This window comes from Bufo gargarizans, chromosome 1 (assembly GCF_014858855.1).
Source record: "Bufo gargarizans isolate SCDJY-AF-19 chromosome 1, ASM1485885v1, whole genome shotgun sequence".
Classification (NCBI taxonomy): domain Eukaryota; kingdom Metazoa; phylum Chordata; class Amphibia; order Anura; family Bufonidae; genus Bufo; species Bufo gargarizans.
In genome coordinates, this window is record NC_058080.1 from 748,467,842 (window position 1) to 748,485,562 (window position 17,721).

The window sequence follows — 17,721 nt, forward strand, 5'->3', positions numbered from 1 at the left end:
GGAGAGCACATGGCCCCTGAAGGGTTTATTCCCTAAGCATCTCTCTCCATCCACAGGAGTACACAATAGTGAAGAAGACATCGGGGGACGGTGTGACTCCCATCATCCATCTCCAGGAGTCAGGAGGGCGGAGCAGGACCCCTCCCCCCATCACAGAGCCTCCCCCTCACCCTCTGATACATGAGCAGAAGATCCTAGAACTCACCCGCAAGATGATGGAGCTGCTGACTGGAGAGGTGACACAGCTGGGAATGCTGGGAAATTCTCCCGTAACAGCACTGGAGGGGTCTGGGTGATGACGATGTCATTGTGTTGTCAGGTTCCTATAAGGTGTCAGGATGTCACTGTCTATTTCTCCATGGAGGAGTGGGAGTATATAGAAGGACACAAGGATCTGTACAAGGAGGCCATGATGGAGGAGCACCAGCCTCTTATATCACAAGGTAAGACCCGTCATGTGCAGTGTATACACGTGTGTGCAGTGACATGTAACGGAGGAGCACCAGCCTCTTATATCACAAGGTAAGAGCCGTCATGTGCAGTGTATACACGTGTGTGCAGTGACATGTAATGGAGGAGCACCAGTCTCTTATATCACAAGGTAAGAGCCGTCATGTGCAGTGTATACACGTGTGTGCAGTGACATGTAATGGAGGATCACCAGCCTCTTATATCACAGGGTAAGAGCCGTCATGTGCAGTGTATACACGTGTGTGCAGTGACATGTAATGGAGGAGCACCAGCCTCTTATATCACAAGGTAAGACCCGTCATGTGCAGTGTATACACGTGTGTGCAGTGACATGTAATGTAGGAGCACCAGCCTCTTATATCACAAGGTAAGAGCCGTCATGTGCAGTGTATACACGTGTGTGCAGTGTTATGTAATGGAGGAGCACCAGCCTCTTATATCACAAGGTAAGAGCCGTCATGTGCAGTGTATACACGTGTGTGCAGTGTTATGTAATGGAGGAGCACCAGCCTCTTATATCACAAGGTAAGAGCCGTCATGTGCAGTGTATACACGTGTGTGCAGTGTTATGTAATGGAGGAGCACCAGCCTCTTATATCACAAGGTAAGAGCCGTCATGTGCAGTGTATACACGTGTGAGCAGTGACATGTAATGGAGGAGCACCAGCCTCTTATATCACAGGGTAAGAGCCGTCATGTGCAGTGTATACACATGTGTGCAGTGACATGTAATGGAGGAGCACCAGCCTCCTATATCACAGGGTAAGAGCCGTCATGTGCAGTGTATACACGTGTGTGCAGTGACATGTAATGGAGCACCAGCCTCTTATATCACAAGGTAAGAGCCGTCATGTGCAGTGTATACACGTGTGTGCAGTGACATGTAATGGAGGAGCACCAGCCTCTTATATCACAAGGTAAGAGCCGTCATGTGCAGTGTATACACGTGTGTGCAGTGACATGTAATGGAGGAGCACCATCCTCTTATAGCACAAGGTAAGACCCGTCATGTGCAGTGTATACATGTGTGTGCAGTGACATGTAATGGAGGAGCACCAGCCTCTTAAATCACAAGGTAAGAGCCGTCATGTGCAGTGTATACACGTGTGTGCAGTGACATGTAATGGAGGAGCACCAGCCTCGTATATCACAAGGTAAGAGCCGTCATGTGCAGTGTATACACGTGTGTGCAGTGACATGTAATGGAGGAGCACCAGCCTCTTATATCACAAGGTAAGAGCCATCATGTGCAGTGTATACACGTGTGTGCAGTGTATACACGTGTGTGCAGTGACATGTAATGGAGGAGCACCAGCCTCGTATATCACAAGGTAAGAGCCGTCATGTGCAGTGTATACACGTGTGTGCAGTGACATGTAATGGAGGAGCACCAGCCTCTTATATCACAAGGTAAGAGCCATCATGTGCAGTGTATACACGTGTGTGCAGTGACATGTAATGGAGGAGCACCAGCCTCGTATATCACAAGGTAAGAGCCGTCATGTGCAGTGTATACACGTGTGTGCAGTGACATGTAATGGAGGAGCACCAGCCTCGTATATCACAAGGTAAGAGCCGTCATGTGCAGTGTATACACGTGTGTGCAGTGACATGTAATGGAGGAGCACCAGCCTCTTATATCACAAGGTAAGAGCCGTCATGTGCAGTGTATACACGTGTGTGCAGTGACATGTAATGGAGGAGCACCAGCCTCTTATATCACAAGGTAAGAGCCATCATGTGCAGTGTATACACGTGTGTGCAGTGTATACACGTGTGTGCAGTGACATGTAATGGAGGAGCACCAGCCTCTTATATCACAAGGTAAGAGCCGTCATGTGCAGTGTGTACACGTGTGTGCAGTGACATGTAATGGAGGAGGTGCACATGTTGGGCTCTATAAACATCAGATTAGGGCCTTGTATTTTCCTCATCAGTCAGACATATGGATAAGGCTCCGCGCTGCTGACGGACGGTAGGTGATCTCTCCTATTGGTATCTGTCGGGCCGGTATATTCTAAGCAAAATAAAAGTATTATGACGCATTCATTGTTTTTTAAATGGAAGTCTATGAGCGATGTGCACATCTGTGACTATTCAGTGCCATAATGTATCCACGAGATTCCAGCTCTCCTCTGCTCCCAGCACTTCCACCGATCTCCAGGCACGGACCTTTCTAGGTTCAGGCAGGTAACAGCGTTCAATGATGATGTCCAGCACCAGAATATAATCCAAGGTCTCTTTACTGAAGACACGTAGGATCACAGCGGTACGTGTGGGGGGGCCGCACTCGTTAACGATACTTGTTGGCGTGCTGTCTCCCCATTATGTACCTCTGTGTCTTCAGTAAAGAGACCTTGGATTTTCTCCTGGTGCTGGACACCATTACTGAACGCTGTTCAGTGTCAGACATGTATTCCTCCAATAGATGGTTAAGGAAAAATAAACAATAAATTATATCTAAATTCTGCCACTGAAAACCAATCCCTCGTACTAAGGTCTTGGAATCGGACAATGAAAATACCAAAAAAAACAGGTCATTAGCGCCTTAACCCCTTAGTGACCAGCCAGTTTGGGGCCTTACTGGCCAAGCGTTTTTCTTCCTTTTTTCATCATAGCCTTCCAAGAGTTATAACTTTTTTTATTTCTCATCCGTCTCATTGGGGGACACAGGCATTGACCATGGGTATAGCTGTTGCCGCTAGGAGGCGGACACTAAGCACACAAAGTGTAAGCTCCTCCCTCTTCAGCTATATCCCTTCCTGCAGGGACCAAGCTAATCAGTTTTAGCTTTGTGTCTGTAGGAGGCAGACCTTCCTGGTTGCAGGTCTGCTGATTTACTAATTTTGTCTCTCTTTTTTTCTAGCTGAAAGCTTCAGGCAGTCCGGGTAAAAACTGCCTGCACTCCCACCCAGGAGATGGAAGACCAGGGGGTCACCCAAACCCCCTGCTCGTTCCTGCTCTCTAGAAGAAAAGGAGGACCAGAGGTCCCTGTAAAAACCTCTGTCTCCCGCCAGCAAGCACATCACCACGGCCACCCCAGCGAAAGTCCCCTCTGTTTCCAGTGTAGCGTCCCTCACAAAGGGGCAGCACACCGAAGGTGGTGATCCGGCTGGAGTCAGGGGGGCAGAAGACGTCGGACAGGTAAGTAGGAGCAGTGTCCCCCTCCATCCTCCCTCCATTAACCTTCTCAGTACCACCTCTAGTGCCCCTCTCAGTGCCCCCCTCCAGGACCCCGGCCAGTATCCCCTTCTCACTACGTGTGGACTTGAGCAGCAATCTCTTTTAAAGGATTAATTTACCTTGGATGCTGCTGTAGCAAGGGGGTGGCTGCCTTCTTCATACACGCCGCGTGTCTGCTGCGACTTCCCGGGCTGACTGCGTCCCCTGGAGAGCACCGGGAGAGGAGGGGGTGGAGTTTACTCCTCTAAGCGCCGCTTCCGGGTCAATACACAGTAGAGCAGTGGGAGAGTGGGCTCAGACCACTTTCGGATTTTTAAAGCTCCTGGCGGTAAATGAGGTTCTGACTGGCGTTTGGAGGGACACAGGCTGGGTGAGTGTTGTTTGTCCCTTCCCATTTGCCTCAGTGGGGTGACAGGGGTGTTATTATGTCTGAACCCAGGTTCCGAAGCAGGCGGTCCCTTTGGTGCGTCATTTTGCCTGCGCATCATGTCGCTCAAAATTTCCATCCCCTCAGTCAGACTCCCTCTGCTTTGCGTGTGCTACGCCGCCATCTAGTGGCTCGACCCCGGACTCATTGCTTCCCGTTGCCCAACCTACGGAAGAACCAGAATGGGCGCGTTACTTGTCTAGGGTGGTACAGGACGTCTTCAATACCAACAAATCTATTGTGGATATATTGGGGCGTTTGTCGGCAAGGCAGTCCTCTGACCGGTCCGACTCTGGGTATCATGGGGCTCGTGCCCGGGCGGCCGCCCCCTAAAAACGGGCCAGAACTTCCTCCCCCAAAAGGGGTTCTATATCTCCTGTGTCCTCAGCTTCTCCTCCTCCTGCTAGAGAGTCTCACTCCGACATGTCCTCAGTTGAAGAGGCATGTTCCGAGGAGAGATGGTTCAGATGAGGATGTTATCTCACCGGAGGGTCATTCGCCCAAACTGTCCTCCATGGTGGATAGTTAAATTACGGCGGTTATTGAGACGTTACAGGTTGAAGATCCCGCTCAGTCATCTGCCAGCTCAGGTTTTTCCTTTAGAAGGTTCCGTCGCTTGCACAAGTGTTTCCCCAACCACCAGGAGTTTGATTCCTCTCTATCCAAGGAGTGGAATTTCCCTGATAATCATTTTGTGTTGCCAAAACGCTTGAACATCCTTTATCCTTTTCCTGAGGATTGGACTAAGAAATGGTCAGCTCCACCTGTAGTGGATCCACCAGTTTCCCGCTTGGCTAAACATACTACCTTGCCCATGGCGGATGGGACTTCTTTTTCTGATATCAAAGATACGAAGCTGGAAGCGTTTGCAAAATCTGCCTTTGAAGCAGTGGGCAAAGCGCTGCAGCCAGTATTTTCCTCTAGAAAAGACAAGACATCTTTATCTATCGCAGCGGTTGACTTTTCTGGGCATGGTACTGGACACTTGTCAGGCCAAGGTGTTCTTGCCTCCAGAAAAACTATCCGCTCTTCGTCTGCAGATTCTCCCCTTGTTGCGGCCAGCTCCGATTCCCATTCGTCGCTGCATGCTGGCTCTGAGGCACATGGTCTCTACCTTCGAAGCAGTTCCCTATGCTCAGTTTCATACCAGAACATGTCAGCGAGCCATTCTGTCCAGCTGGGATCACTCCCCAGACTCCTTGGATCGGCCGATTCGTCTCTTTGCCCCAGTGTGCCGGGCCCTCAGATGGTGGATGGCCTCTCCGAGGTTGACATTGGGGCATTCATTTCTCCCTCTCCGTTGGAGGCTGTTAACAATGGACGCAAGCCTCAGGGTTGTGGGGGAGTGTTGGAAAATCTCTCTGTTCAAGGGGTATGGTCACACAAGGAGCGCTCCCTTCCAATTAGTGTTCTGGAGTTATCTCTGCGACATTGAGCCGACCATCTCAGGGGTTGTCCAGTACGGGTGCAGTCCGACAACTCCACGGCGGTAGCGTACATCAATCACCAGGGTGGCACCTGGAGCATGGCGGAGACGGCGTTGATTCTCAGCTGGGCGGAGAAACATATTCCGGCATTGTCGGCAGTTCACATACCCGGCATCGGCTTTACTGCAGTCGGGCATGGACTTGGGGCTGGCTCTCAGCTCTCTCAAAGGACAAGTGTCAACTCTGTCCATTCTTTTTCAGTGAAATTTGGAGGTTTGGACTTTTCTGCAGGGGGTGGAGGATGCTGCTCCCCCTTTCCGTTCTCCGTCGGATCCTTGAGATCTTAATCTAGTGCTCAACGCTCTCTAATCTTCTCCGTTTGAGCCTTTGCAGCAGGTGTCGCTGCGCTTACTGTCTTATAAGGTGGCTTTTTTGGTTGCAATTACTTCTATCCGTAGAGTGTCGGAACTTGCAGTTTTGTCATGTCAGTCGCCTTTCCGGATCCTCCATCAGGATAAGGTGCAGTCCTTCTTGCTGAAGGTGGTGTTGACATTCCATCTAAATGAGGAGATTATTCTTCCTTCATTTTGTCCGGACCTGTCTCATCCTCGAGAACAGTCACTCCATACTCTGGACCTGTTTTTTTGTTTATGGGCCTTTTCAGTCCTGTGTGGTTCTGGGTATACAGTCGTGGCCAAAAGTTTTGAGAATTACATAAATATTGGAAAAGTTGCTGCTTAAGTTTTTATAATAGCATTTTGCATATACTCCAGAATGTTATGAAGAGTGATTAAGATGAATTGCATAGTCCTTCTTTGCCATGAAAATTTACTTAATCCCAAAAAAAACTTTCCACTGCATTTCATTGCTGTCATTAAAGGACCTGCTGAGATCATTTCAGTAATCGTCTTGTTAACTCAGGTGAGAATGTTGACGAGCACAAGGCTGGAGATCATTATGTCAGGCTGATTGGGTTAAATGGCAGACTTGACCTGTTAAAAGGAGGGTGATGCTTGAAATCATTGTTCTTCCATTGTTAACCATGGTGACCTGCAAAGAAACGCGTGCAGCCATCATTGCGTTGCATGAAAATGGCTTCACAGGCAAGGATATTGTGGCTACTAAGATTGCACCTCAATCAACAATTTATAGGATCATCAAGAACTTCAAGGAAAGAGGTTCAATTCTTGTTAAGAAGGCTTCAGGGCGTCTAAGAAAGTCTAGCAAGCACCAGGATCGTCTCCTAAAGAGGATTCAGCTGCGGGATCAGAGTGCCACCAGTGCAGAGCTCGTTCAGGAATGGCAGCAGGCAGGTGTGAGCGCATCTGCACGCACAGTGAGGCGAAGACTTTTGGAAGATGGCCTGGTGTCAAGAAGGGCAGCAAAGAAGCCACTTCTCTCCAAAAAAACATCAGGGACAGATTGATCTTCTGCAGAAAATATGGTGAATGGACTGCTGAGGACTGGGGCAAAGTCATATTCTCCAATGAAGCCTCTTTCCGATTGTTTGGGGCATCAGGAAAAAGGCTTGTCCGGTGAAGAAAAGGTGAGCGCTACCATCAGTCCTGTGTCATGCCAACAGTAAAGCATCCTGAGACCATTCATGTGTGGGGTTGCTTCTCATCCAAGGGAGTGGGCTCACGCAGAATTTTGCCCAAAAACACAGCCATGAATAAAGAATGGTGCAAAAACACCCTCCAACAGCAACTTCTTCCAACAATCCAACAACAGTTTGGTGAAGAACAATGCATTTTCCAGCACGATGGAGCACCGTGCCATAAGGCAAAAGTGATAACTAAGTGGCTCGGGGACCAAAACATTGACATTTTGGGTCCATGGCCTGGAAACTCCCCAGATCTTAATCCCATTGAGAACTTGTGGTCAATCCTCGAGAGGCGGGTGGACAAACAAAAACCCACTAAGGCTGGGTTCACACAAGCGTGTCCGGATGCATCCCGGTGTATTGCGGCAAACCCGAGCGATTAGGTACGCAATTGCAGTCAGTTTTGATCGCACGGGTGCAATGTGTTTTGCACGCGCGTGATAAAAAACCGACTGTGGTACCCAGACCCGAACTTCTTCACAGAAGTTCAGGTTTGGGTTCGGTGTTGTGTAGATTGTATTATTTTCCCTTATAACATGGTTATAAGGGAAAATAATAGCATTCTGAATACAGAATGCATAGTATAATGCATGAATGGGTCCGGATTCAGTGCGGGTGCAATGCGTTCATCTCCCGCATTGCACCCGCGCGGAAATCTCGCCCGTGTGAACTGACAAACTCCAAGAAGTGATTATGAAAGAATGGGTTGCGATCAGTCAGGAATTGGCCCAGAAGTTGATTGAGAGCATGCCCAGTCGGATTGCAGAGGTCCTGAAAAAGAAGGGCCAACACTGCAAATACTGACTCTTTGCATAAGGGTCCATTCACACGTCCTGTTTTTTTTCATCCTGAAAAACGGTCCGTTGTTCCTGAAAATGTTTCCGTATGTCATCCGTTTTTTGCGGATCCGCAAAAAACGGAAACATGTATAAATTTCAATAATCAAATAAAGTTGTTTGGAATTCATTGAAAAAAATAAAAATAAAAATAGAAAAAAAATGTGTTATGTGTTTCCAGGAACGGAATCCGCAAAAAACGGATGACATACGGAATGACATCCGAATGTCTTCTGTTTTTTGCGGATCCATTGACTTTGTATTGTACCAGGATCCGATTTTTGCGGAACATAATAGGACATGTTTTATATTTAAACGGACATGCGGAACGGAACAACGGAAACGGACAGCACACATTGTGCTGTCCGATTTTTTTCCAGGACCCATTGAAAATGAATGGGTCCAGATCTGGTCCTGATCTGTTCCGCAAAAAACGGAACAGATCAGGAAAGAAAAAACGGACGTGTGAATGGACCCTAAATGTAATGTAATTATCGATAAAAGCCTCTGAAACGTATGAAGTGCGTGTAATTATATTTCACTACATCACAGAAACAACTGAAACAGAGATCTAAAAGCAGTTTAGCAGCAAACTTTGTGAAAACTAATATTTGTGTCATTCTCAAAACTTTTGGCCACGACTGTACATACATGTGATTTTCTTATGTCTGGTTCTCCTACTGCTTTTGCACTAAACTGATTGGTCCCTGCAGGAAGGGATACAGCTGAAGAGGGAGGAGCTTACACTTTGTGTGCTTAGTGTCCGCCTCCTAGCAGCAACAGCGATACCTATGGCCAATGCCTGTGTCCCCCAATGAATGGAAGAGAAACAGATTTTTCGACTATGTAGCTGTATGAGGGCTTGTTTTTTGCGGGACAAGTTGTAGTTTTAATGGTGCCATTTTGGGGTGCACATAACTTTCTGATTTAAAGGGATTCTGTCGTTTTAGCCTATAGAGATGCGGACACGCTCAGCTAGATCGCCGCTAGCATGCCCGCAATATACCTGTCCCTTAGCGCTGTGTACTTTTATTGCGTTTATATATATTTTTTTATAGATATGTAAATGAGCCTGGTAAGGAGCCCAAGGGGCTATACGAACCTTCCTGCAGCCCAGCACCGCCTGCGTCCTCCGAATCTCCTCCTTGCTCACAGTTAGATCACCGTAATCTCACGATGCGCAAGCTCGCGCATGCGCAGTGCCGGCATCCGCCTCAGGGAAGGAACTGGAAAGGTTAGTACAGCCCCTCGGGCTCCTTACCAGGGGGACGTGGCTGGGCTCCAGGAAGGTTAGTACAGCCCCTCGGGCTCCTTACCAGGGTCATTCACATATCATAAAATATTTTTTTTAAACACAATAAAAGGACACAGCGCTAAGGGACAGGTATATTGCGGACATGCTTGCGGCGATCTAGCCGTGCATGTCCGCAGCTCTATAGGCTAAAACGAGGTGACAGAATCCCTTTAACTTTTATTAACTCTTTCTGGGTGGGAGATGGAAAAAATAGCAATACCTCCATTTTTGAGGGACAACTTGTAGTTTTCATTGGTGTCATTTTGGAGTAAATTGCGCTTTTTGATCACTTGTTATTAGTTTTTTTATGGCAACTAAGAATAAATTAGCAATTGTTCTTTTAAAAATTTTTTTTTTATAGTGCTTGCCGTAGGGTATAATTTACATTATATTTATGTAGTACGGGTCATTACAGAGTCGGCAATACCATACATATGGGGGGGGGGGATTTTTTGCAATTTTTTCATTAAAAAGCGTCTTTTCAATGGGGAAAAAAAGCATTTTTTTACTGGAACTTTTTTAAATTAATAAATGTGGTTCTACTTTTTCTCTCCCTCCTTATAGGGGACATGGGACTCACTGATTAACCTTTATTCCTTTTTTTTTTTTTTGGAGGAGGAATGAAGAAAACCAGTAATACGACCCTTCTCCTGAATGAGCCACCAAGGATGGACAGGAAGGAGATCAGCAGAAGAATATTAGACCTCACCTTGGAGATCATCTCCCTGCTGAGCGGAGAGGTAAACTTTTCTAGATTTCTCTCCTCTTTATTGTATTCTGTAACAAGTCAGACATCGGGAAGGAGAATCCATCATAGGAAGTGATAGGAAGAGTCCAGGGTCCTGGAGAACGGCCTCCAGACCTTCCAAGTGACGGAGAACCTGAAGATCAGCCCCCAATACGGTGAGTGATGTGTCATGTGACCAGTGACCAATAGTCATGTTGTAGGAGCCATGAGAAGGTAAGTAGGCACGTTGTACCAGGAGGAAAGGGCCGGAGGAGAGCACATGGCCCCTGAAGGGTTTATTCCCTAAGTGTCTCTCTCCATCCACAGGAGTACACAATAGTGAAGAAGACATCGGGGGACTGTGTGACTCCCATCATCCATCTCCAGGAGTCAGGAGGGCGGAGCAGGGCCCCTCACCCCAGCACAGAGCCTCCCCCTCACCCTCTGATACATGAGCAGAAGATCCTAGAGCTCACCCACAAGATGATGGAGCTGCTGACTGGAGAGGTGACACTGCTGGGAATGCTGGGAAATTCTCCAGTAACAGCACTGGAGGGGTCTGGGTGATGACGGTGTCATTGTGTTGTCAGGTTCCTCTAAGGTGTCAGGAGGTCACTGTCTATTTCTCCATGGAGGAGTGGGAGTATATAGAAGGACACAAGCATCTGTACAAGGAGGCCATGATGGAGGAGCACCAGCCTCTTATATCACAGGGTAAGAGCCGTCATGTGCAGTGTATACACGTGTGTGCAGTGACATGTAATGGAGGAGCTCCAGCCTCTTATATCACAAGGTAAGAGCCGTCATGTGCAGTGTATACACGTGTGTGCAGTGACATGTAATGGAGGAGCACCAGCCTCTTATATCACAAGGTAAGAGCCGTCATGTGCAGTGTATACACGTGTGTGCAGTGACATGTAATGGAGGAGCACCAGTCTCTTATATCACAAGGTAAGAGCCGTCATGTGCAGTGTATACACGTGTGTGCAGTGACATGTAATGGAGGAGCACCAGCCTCTTATATCACAAGGTAAGAGCCGTCATGTGCAGTGTGTACACGTGTGTGCAGTGACATGTAATGGAGGAGCACCAGTCTCTTATATCACAAGGTAAGAGCCGTCATGTGCAGTGTGTACACGTATGTGCAGTGACATGTAATAGAGGAGCACCAGCCTCTTATATCACAAGGTAAGAGCCGTCATGTGCAGTGTATACACGTGTGTGCAGTGACATGTAATGGAGGAGCACCAGCCTCTTATATCACAAGGTAAGAGCCGTCATGTGCAGTGTATACACGTGTGTGCAGTGACATGTAATGGAGGAGCACCAGCCTCTTATATCACAAGGTAAGAGCCGTCATGTGCAGTGTGTACACGTATGTGCAGTGACATGTAATGGAGGAGCACCAGCCTCTTATATCACAGGGTAAGAGCCGTCATGTGCAGTGTATACACGTGTGTGCAGTGACATGTAATGGAGGAGCACCAGCCTCTTATATCACAAGGTAAGAGCCGTCATGTGCAGTGTATACACGTGTGTGCAGTGACATGTAATGGAGGAGCACCAGCCTCTTATATCACAAGGTAAGAGCCGTCATGTGCAGTGTATACACGTGTGTGCAGTGACATGTAATGGAGGAGGTGCACATGTTGGGCTCTATAAACATCAGATTAGGGCCTTGTATTTTCCTCATCAGTCAGACATATGGATAAGGCTCCGCGCTGCTGACGGACGGTAGGTGATCTCTCCTATTGGTATCTGTCGGGCCGGTATATTCTAAGCAAAATAAAAGTATTATGACGCATACATTGTTTTTTAAATGGAAGTTTATCTCCATGCACGGACCTTGCTTGGAGTCTATATAGGGTAATCAGGGGTTAATAAGTGACAGGGGGGGTGTGTAGTGTAGTGGTGTTTGGTGCTACTTATTACAGAGCTGCCTGTGTCCTCTAGTGGTCGATCCAAGCAAAAGGGACCACCAGAGGACCAGGTAGCAGGTATATTAGATGCTGTTATCAAAACAGCGTCTAATATACCTGTTAGGGGTTAAAACATTTTTTACAGCCTGCCAGCGAACAATCGCAGCTGGCAGGCTGTAGATCCACTCGCTTACCTGCAGTTCCTGTGAACGCGCGCGCCTGAGATGACGCATAGATGCGTGACTCTGCCTGAGACAGCCGCCTCCGGAACGCGATCCTGCGTTAGGCGGTCCGGAGGCGGATAATTTACTTAATATTTATGTAGTGCGGGTCGTTACAGAGGCGGCAATACCATACATATAGGGGGGGTGGTTTGCATTTTTTTCATTTACAAGCATTTGTTTTTTACTGGAATTTTTTAATTAATAAATGTTTTTTTTTTTAACCACTTAATAGTCCCACAAGGGGACTATAACAGACAATATTTTGGTTGATTTTAAAATACAATACATTATCCCTATAGTGCATTGCATTTTAATGTTAGTTCTATACTGACATTGACCAGCAGGCTGCACCAGAGAGGCACAGACTGCTGGAAACAACTCAAGGCAGGCTTGGGGCCTATATTGGACACCTGCGGGGCATATGGGTGGTCACTCAGGGGTTAAAGGGGTCATCCCATGATTAAAGGGAACCTGTCACCTGGAAAACACATATTTAAACCAATCACAGTACCTTAAAATATCCCCCAGTGTGTTTCTAATCATGATTTTCTTTCCTCATTCTGTCTCATATTTGTTAAAATCGCAGTTTTAAATGTCTGTTGGCGCCTTCTCCAAGCCAGGCTTGAAGTCAAGGGGGCAGCGGCCTTCTTGCTTCAAGGCACGATAAACCAGCCCCTTACCCGTCCTCTCTACTTTGTGATGGACATCTTGCCGTGATGCCGGGACCACGCTCATCTCGCGCATGCACCGCGCACTGCCTGTTCCGGCTCCCTCCCTCACCACCTTCATTTTGCAGACTGCACATGCGCCGTTCAGTTCCATCGCGCTCGCGCCCGGCCTTCGCTTCTCGTCTTTAGCGAGAGCGTGATCACTGGCTTCAGGCGCTGGAGAACGCAAGCTACGCTAAAGACAAGAAGCGATGGCCGGGCGCAAGCGTGATGGAACTGTATATGTCAATACTACTGTGCGTTATGCTGGGCATAATGTGATGCCATTGTTGTACCTAAAGTATGACATTCTATTGATTTGTACAATAAAATATTTTACAAACTAAACTATTTAATAATGAATGCAGTTTGTGTTGAGGGATGTCGTAAGAAATCCTAAGTAAATTTGTTGCATCAATACAATGCCCTCTTGGCATTGAAGGTGGAATGTGCAGAAAGCAGGCTTCATTGTTTGGTATAGTTGGCTTTTTAAAATGTTAAGCTATAGTACATTTGTGAAGAAGAAAAAAAATACCAGGTATTTTCTAGGATCTAGACCCTTGTCAGGCAGGGTTATAAAAAGCTTTGTAAGGCTAGGATTATAGATGCAGTCTTTGGGGCAGTTTATTTTTAAGTCAAAAGTGCATTTAAAGTGAATGACTTACTGTATACTTCTAGTTTCTACTGGATCAATTTACAGCCTAATATGAATGTTGTACGTTTGTTTACTCTACTGTTTGAAGAAAAAAAAAATCACTAATTCCAATTTTTATCTTTACAGAGAATCCCAATAAACATTTTAAGGGAAACTTCATGTTATCACAAAATTCTAACACAGAAGATGAAAATATGCAGCTCTGTTTAGAAGAAAACTTACATTCAGGACTTCACAGTACAAATCTCTCATATAAGTCCTCTAAATGCGCAGAACCTTCTCTTGACCAATCACAAATTGTTACCACAACTACAGTTCAGAAAGTGGGTAAAATGTTAAATGGTGGGAAAAAGTTTAGAAAAAAATCATGTCTTCCTACACAAGGAAGAATTTACACAGGTGAGAAGCCATATTCATGTTCAGAATGTGGGAAATGTTTTGCAAATAAATCAAGACTTGATGCACATGTACGAATTCACACAGGAGAGAAGCCATATTCATGCTCAGAATGTGGGAAAAGTTTTACACAGAAACCATATCTTGTTTCACATGAGATAATTCACACAGGAGAGAAAAGATATTCATGTTCAGAATGTGGGAAATATTTTACCAGAAAATCAAGCCTTTTTATACATAAGAAAGTTCACACAAAGGGCTTGTATACATGTTTAGAATGTGGGAAATGTTTTACACAGAGATCAAGTCTTGCTACACATGAGAGAATTCACACAGGAGAGAAACCATATTCATGTTCAGAATGTGGGAAATGTTTTATAAATAAAGCACATCTCGTTATGCATGAGAGAATTCACACAGGAGAGAAGCCATATTCATGTTCAGAATGTGGGAAATGTTTTAGACAAAGATCCAATCTTGATACACATAAGAGAAGTCACACAGGAGCGAAGCCATATTCGTGTTCAGAATGTGGGAAATGTTTTACAAATAAATCAAGAATTGTTAAACATGAGAAAATTCACACAGGAGAGAAACCATATTCATGTTCAGAATGTGGAAAATGTTTTGCAGCTAAATCAAATCTCATTACACATGTGAGAATTCACACAGGAGAGAAGCCATATTCATGTTCAGAATGTGGTAAATGTTTTACACATAAATCAAGTCTTGATCATCATATGAAAATTCACACAGGAGAGGTGTAATGTTTTTTATTTCTCTGCTTTTAAAACAGATAGTGATACCTCATAAAATATTTATTGCTTAACATTCCTCATATGTCTACTTTTATGTTGCTATTATTTTGAAGATGGCATTTTATATTTTAGGATGTAAGAAAGCGTAGAATTTTAGAGGTAACTCTTAACATTTTAAAGAAAATTTCCAAAACCCACTTTAAGGTTCAGTTCTAATGTTACTTTTTGGGGCTTACATAGTGAAAACCACCCATAAATGACCCTATTTTAGAAACTGCACCTTTCATGTAATTGAAAACTGATTTTACAAATTTTGTTAACCCTTTTGGTATTCCACAAGAATTAAAGGAAAATGGAGATGAAAATTCAATTTCAATCCATTATTTCCTGTCACATAGCAAGGGTTAACAGCCAAACAAAACTCAATATATATCACCCTGATTCTACAGTTTACAGAAACATGTGGTGGTAAGCTGCTGTATGGGCACACGGCACGGCTCTGAAGGAAAGGAGCGCTGTATGGTTTTTGTAAGGTAGATTTTGCTAGATTGGTTTTAAGGCCGATGCACCCCTACTGTAGAAACTACCAAAAAGTGACTCCATTTTGGAAGCTACAGGATAAGGTGAGCATTTTATTGATACTATTTTAGGGTACATATGATTTTTGATCGCTCGATTAGGGCTCCAGATGGCGACCAAAATGGTCGCCAATGCGACTTAGAATTTACAAAAGGCGACAAGACTTTTTAGTCTTGTCACCATTTGCGACTAGACCCACCGTTGCAGCTCTGCAGTTTAATACAGCGGCGGGGCACAGGAGATGATAGTTCTCTGCCCTCCGCCGATGTTCTACTCAGCAGCGCAGTGGATGAGGAGTCTCTCCCTCCCCCCCTGTGCTGCCGCCGCCTCCGCCAATAAGGAGAGAGACGGGAGGAGGAGGAGGGGCTGTGGCCACTGCGCCACCAATGAAGATAACTGACCTGTTAATACAAATACAGGAGGCGGGTGCCGGAATCAAATAGCCGGCACACGACCTCTATGACAGGGAGCTGCGATCAGCGGCAGTTAACCCTTCAGGTGCCCCCCCCCCCCCAGTATAATAAATATTGGTGGCACTTCCCACTGCACCAATGAGGGTTAAAAAAAAAAATAACTCACCTCCTCCAATTGATCGCGTAGCTGCCGGTCTCCTGTTCTTTCTTAGGGACCTGTGGTGACGTCACTGAGCTAATCACATGGTCCATTACCATGGTGATGGATCATGTGATGTACCACGTGATGAACACAGTGATGTCACCACAGGTCCTTTGACATGTCCTGAAGAAAGAACAGGAGACCGGCTGCTACGCGATCAATTGGAGGAGGTGAGTTCATTTTTTTATTATTTTTTTTTTAACCCTCATTGGCACTGCCCACTGCGCCACCAATGGTTATTATACTGGGGGGGGGGGGCGCACTGTGCCACCAATGTTTATTATACTGGGGGGGGCGCACTGTGCCACCAATGTTTATTATACTGGGGGGGGCGCACTGTGCCACCAATGTTTATTATACTGGGGTGTTGGGGGGGCGCACTGCGCCACCAATGTTTATTATACAGGGGTGTTGGGGGGGGGGGGCGCACTGCACTACCAATGTTTATTTTACTGGGGTGTATATAATGTTTATTTTTTTGACCTTCTACAAAGCATTCTGTATTAAAGATTGCTATTATTTTCCTTTATAACCATGTTATAAGGGAAAATAACACGGTTAATAGACTGTCATCCTAGCAACCATGCGTGAAAATCGCACCGCATCCGCACTTGCTTGCGGATACAATGCGATTTTCACGCAGCCCCATTATCTTCTATGGGGTCTGAGTTGCATGAAAACGCACAACATAGAGCATGCTGCGATTTTCACGCAACGCACAAGTGATGCGTGAAAATCACCGCTCATGTGCACAGCCCCATAGAAGTGAATGGGTCCGGATTCAGTGCGGGTGCAATGCGTTCACCTCATGCATTGCACCCGTGCAGAAATCTCGCCCGTGTGAAAGGGGCCTAAGGGTGAATAGGATAAGGGTTCCAGCCCCTAAGGGGGCTAATAGTAAGTAAAAATAAAACACTAAGGCTACTTTCACACTTGCGGCATTGTGATCCGGCAAGCAGTTCCGTCGTTGGAACTGCTTGCCAGATCCGCCGATCTGGATGTGACTGAAAGCATTTGTGAGACACATCCGGATGCGGATCCATCTCACAAATGCATTGCAAGGACGGATCCGTCTCTCCGCTTGTCATGCGGACAGACTGATCCGTCTTGTATCTTATTACACATTTTTACCTGTCTGCGCATGCGCAGACCGGAAGGCCGGATCTGGCATTCCGGAATTTTGAATGCCGGATCTGGCACCAATACATTCCTATGGGGAAAAATGCCGCAAGTCTTCAGTTTTTTTTCGCCGGAGATAAAACCGTAGCATGCTGCGGTTTTATCTTTTGCCTGATCAGTCAAAATGACTGAACTGAAGACGTCCTGATGCATCCTGGACGGATTACTCCATTCAGAATGCATGGGGATATGCCTGATCAGTTCTTTTCCGGTATAGAGCCCCTGTGACTGAGCTCTATGCCGGAAAAGAAAAGCGCTAGTGTGAAAGTGCCCTAAAATATTAAGTTTAAATCCCCCCCCCTTTCCCAATTTTACATATAAAATATCTAAACAATAAATAAATAAACATATTACATAGCGCTGCGTCCGAAAAGTCCAAACTTAAATTATTTTAAAAAATCTCCTATGCGGTGAGCATTCACCATTTTTTAGTCCCCTTGTCACCCCAAAAAATAGGATAGGACGGTTCTATTATGGGCCGAACGTTTCATAAAATGCGAAATGCACGCGGCTTTTTTTTTTGCGCAGTATTGAGTATCGCAATACTTTTTTATGGTGACAAAAGCAAATCAAAATTTTGGTATCGAAACAACCCTACGCCGATCTGATCGGCGTAGCGTTGTCACGATACCAAAATTTTAATTCGGTTTTGATTTGGCGACTAAAAATTTAATTTGGCTCCTAAATTTTTCAGTTCAGGAGCCAATGGCTACTAGGTATT

General features: G+C 45.9%; 1 protein-coding gene across 1 annotated transcript; it reads left to right on the forward strand.

The window, feature by feature from the left end:
* Positions 1–394: 394 nt before the first annotated feature.
* On the forward strand, positions 395–15,533 carry LOC122925063 (gastrula zinc finger protein XlCGF17.1-like). Its single transcript, XM_044276595.1, has 2 exons — positions 395–443; positions 13,600–15,533. The coding sequence occupies exons 1-2, from the start codon at positions 410–412 to the stop codon at positions 14,634–14,636; spliced, it is 1,071 nt and encodes a 356-aa protein (XP_044132530.1). The 5' UTR covers positions 395–409; the 3' UTR covers positions 14,637–15,533.
* Positions 15,534–17,721: the final 2,188 nt, after the last annotated feature.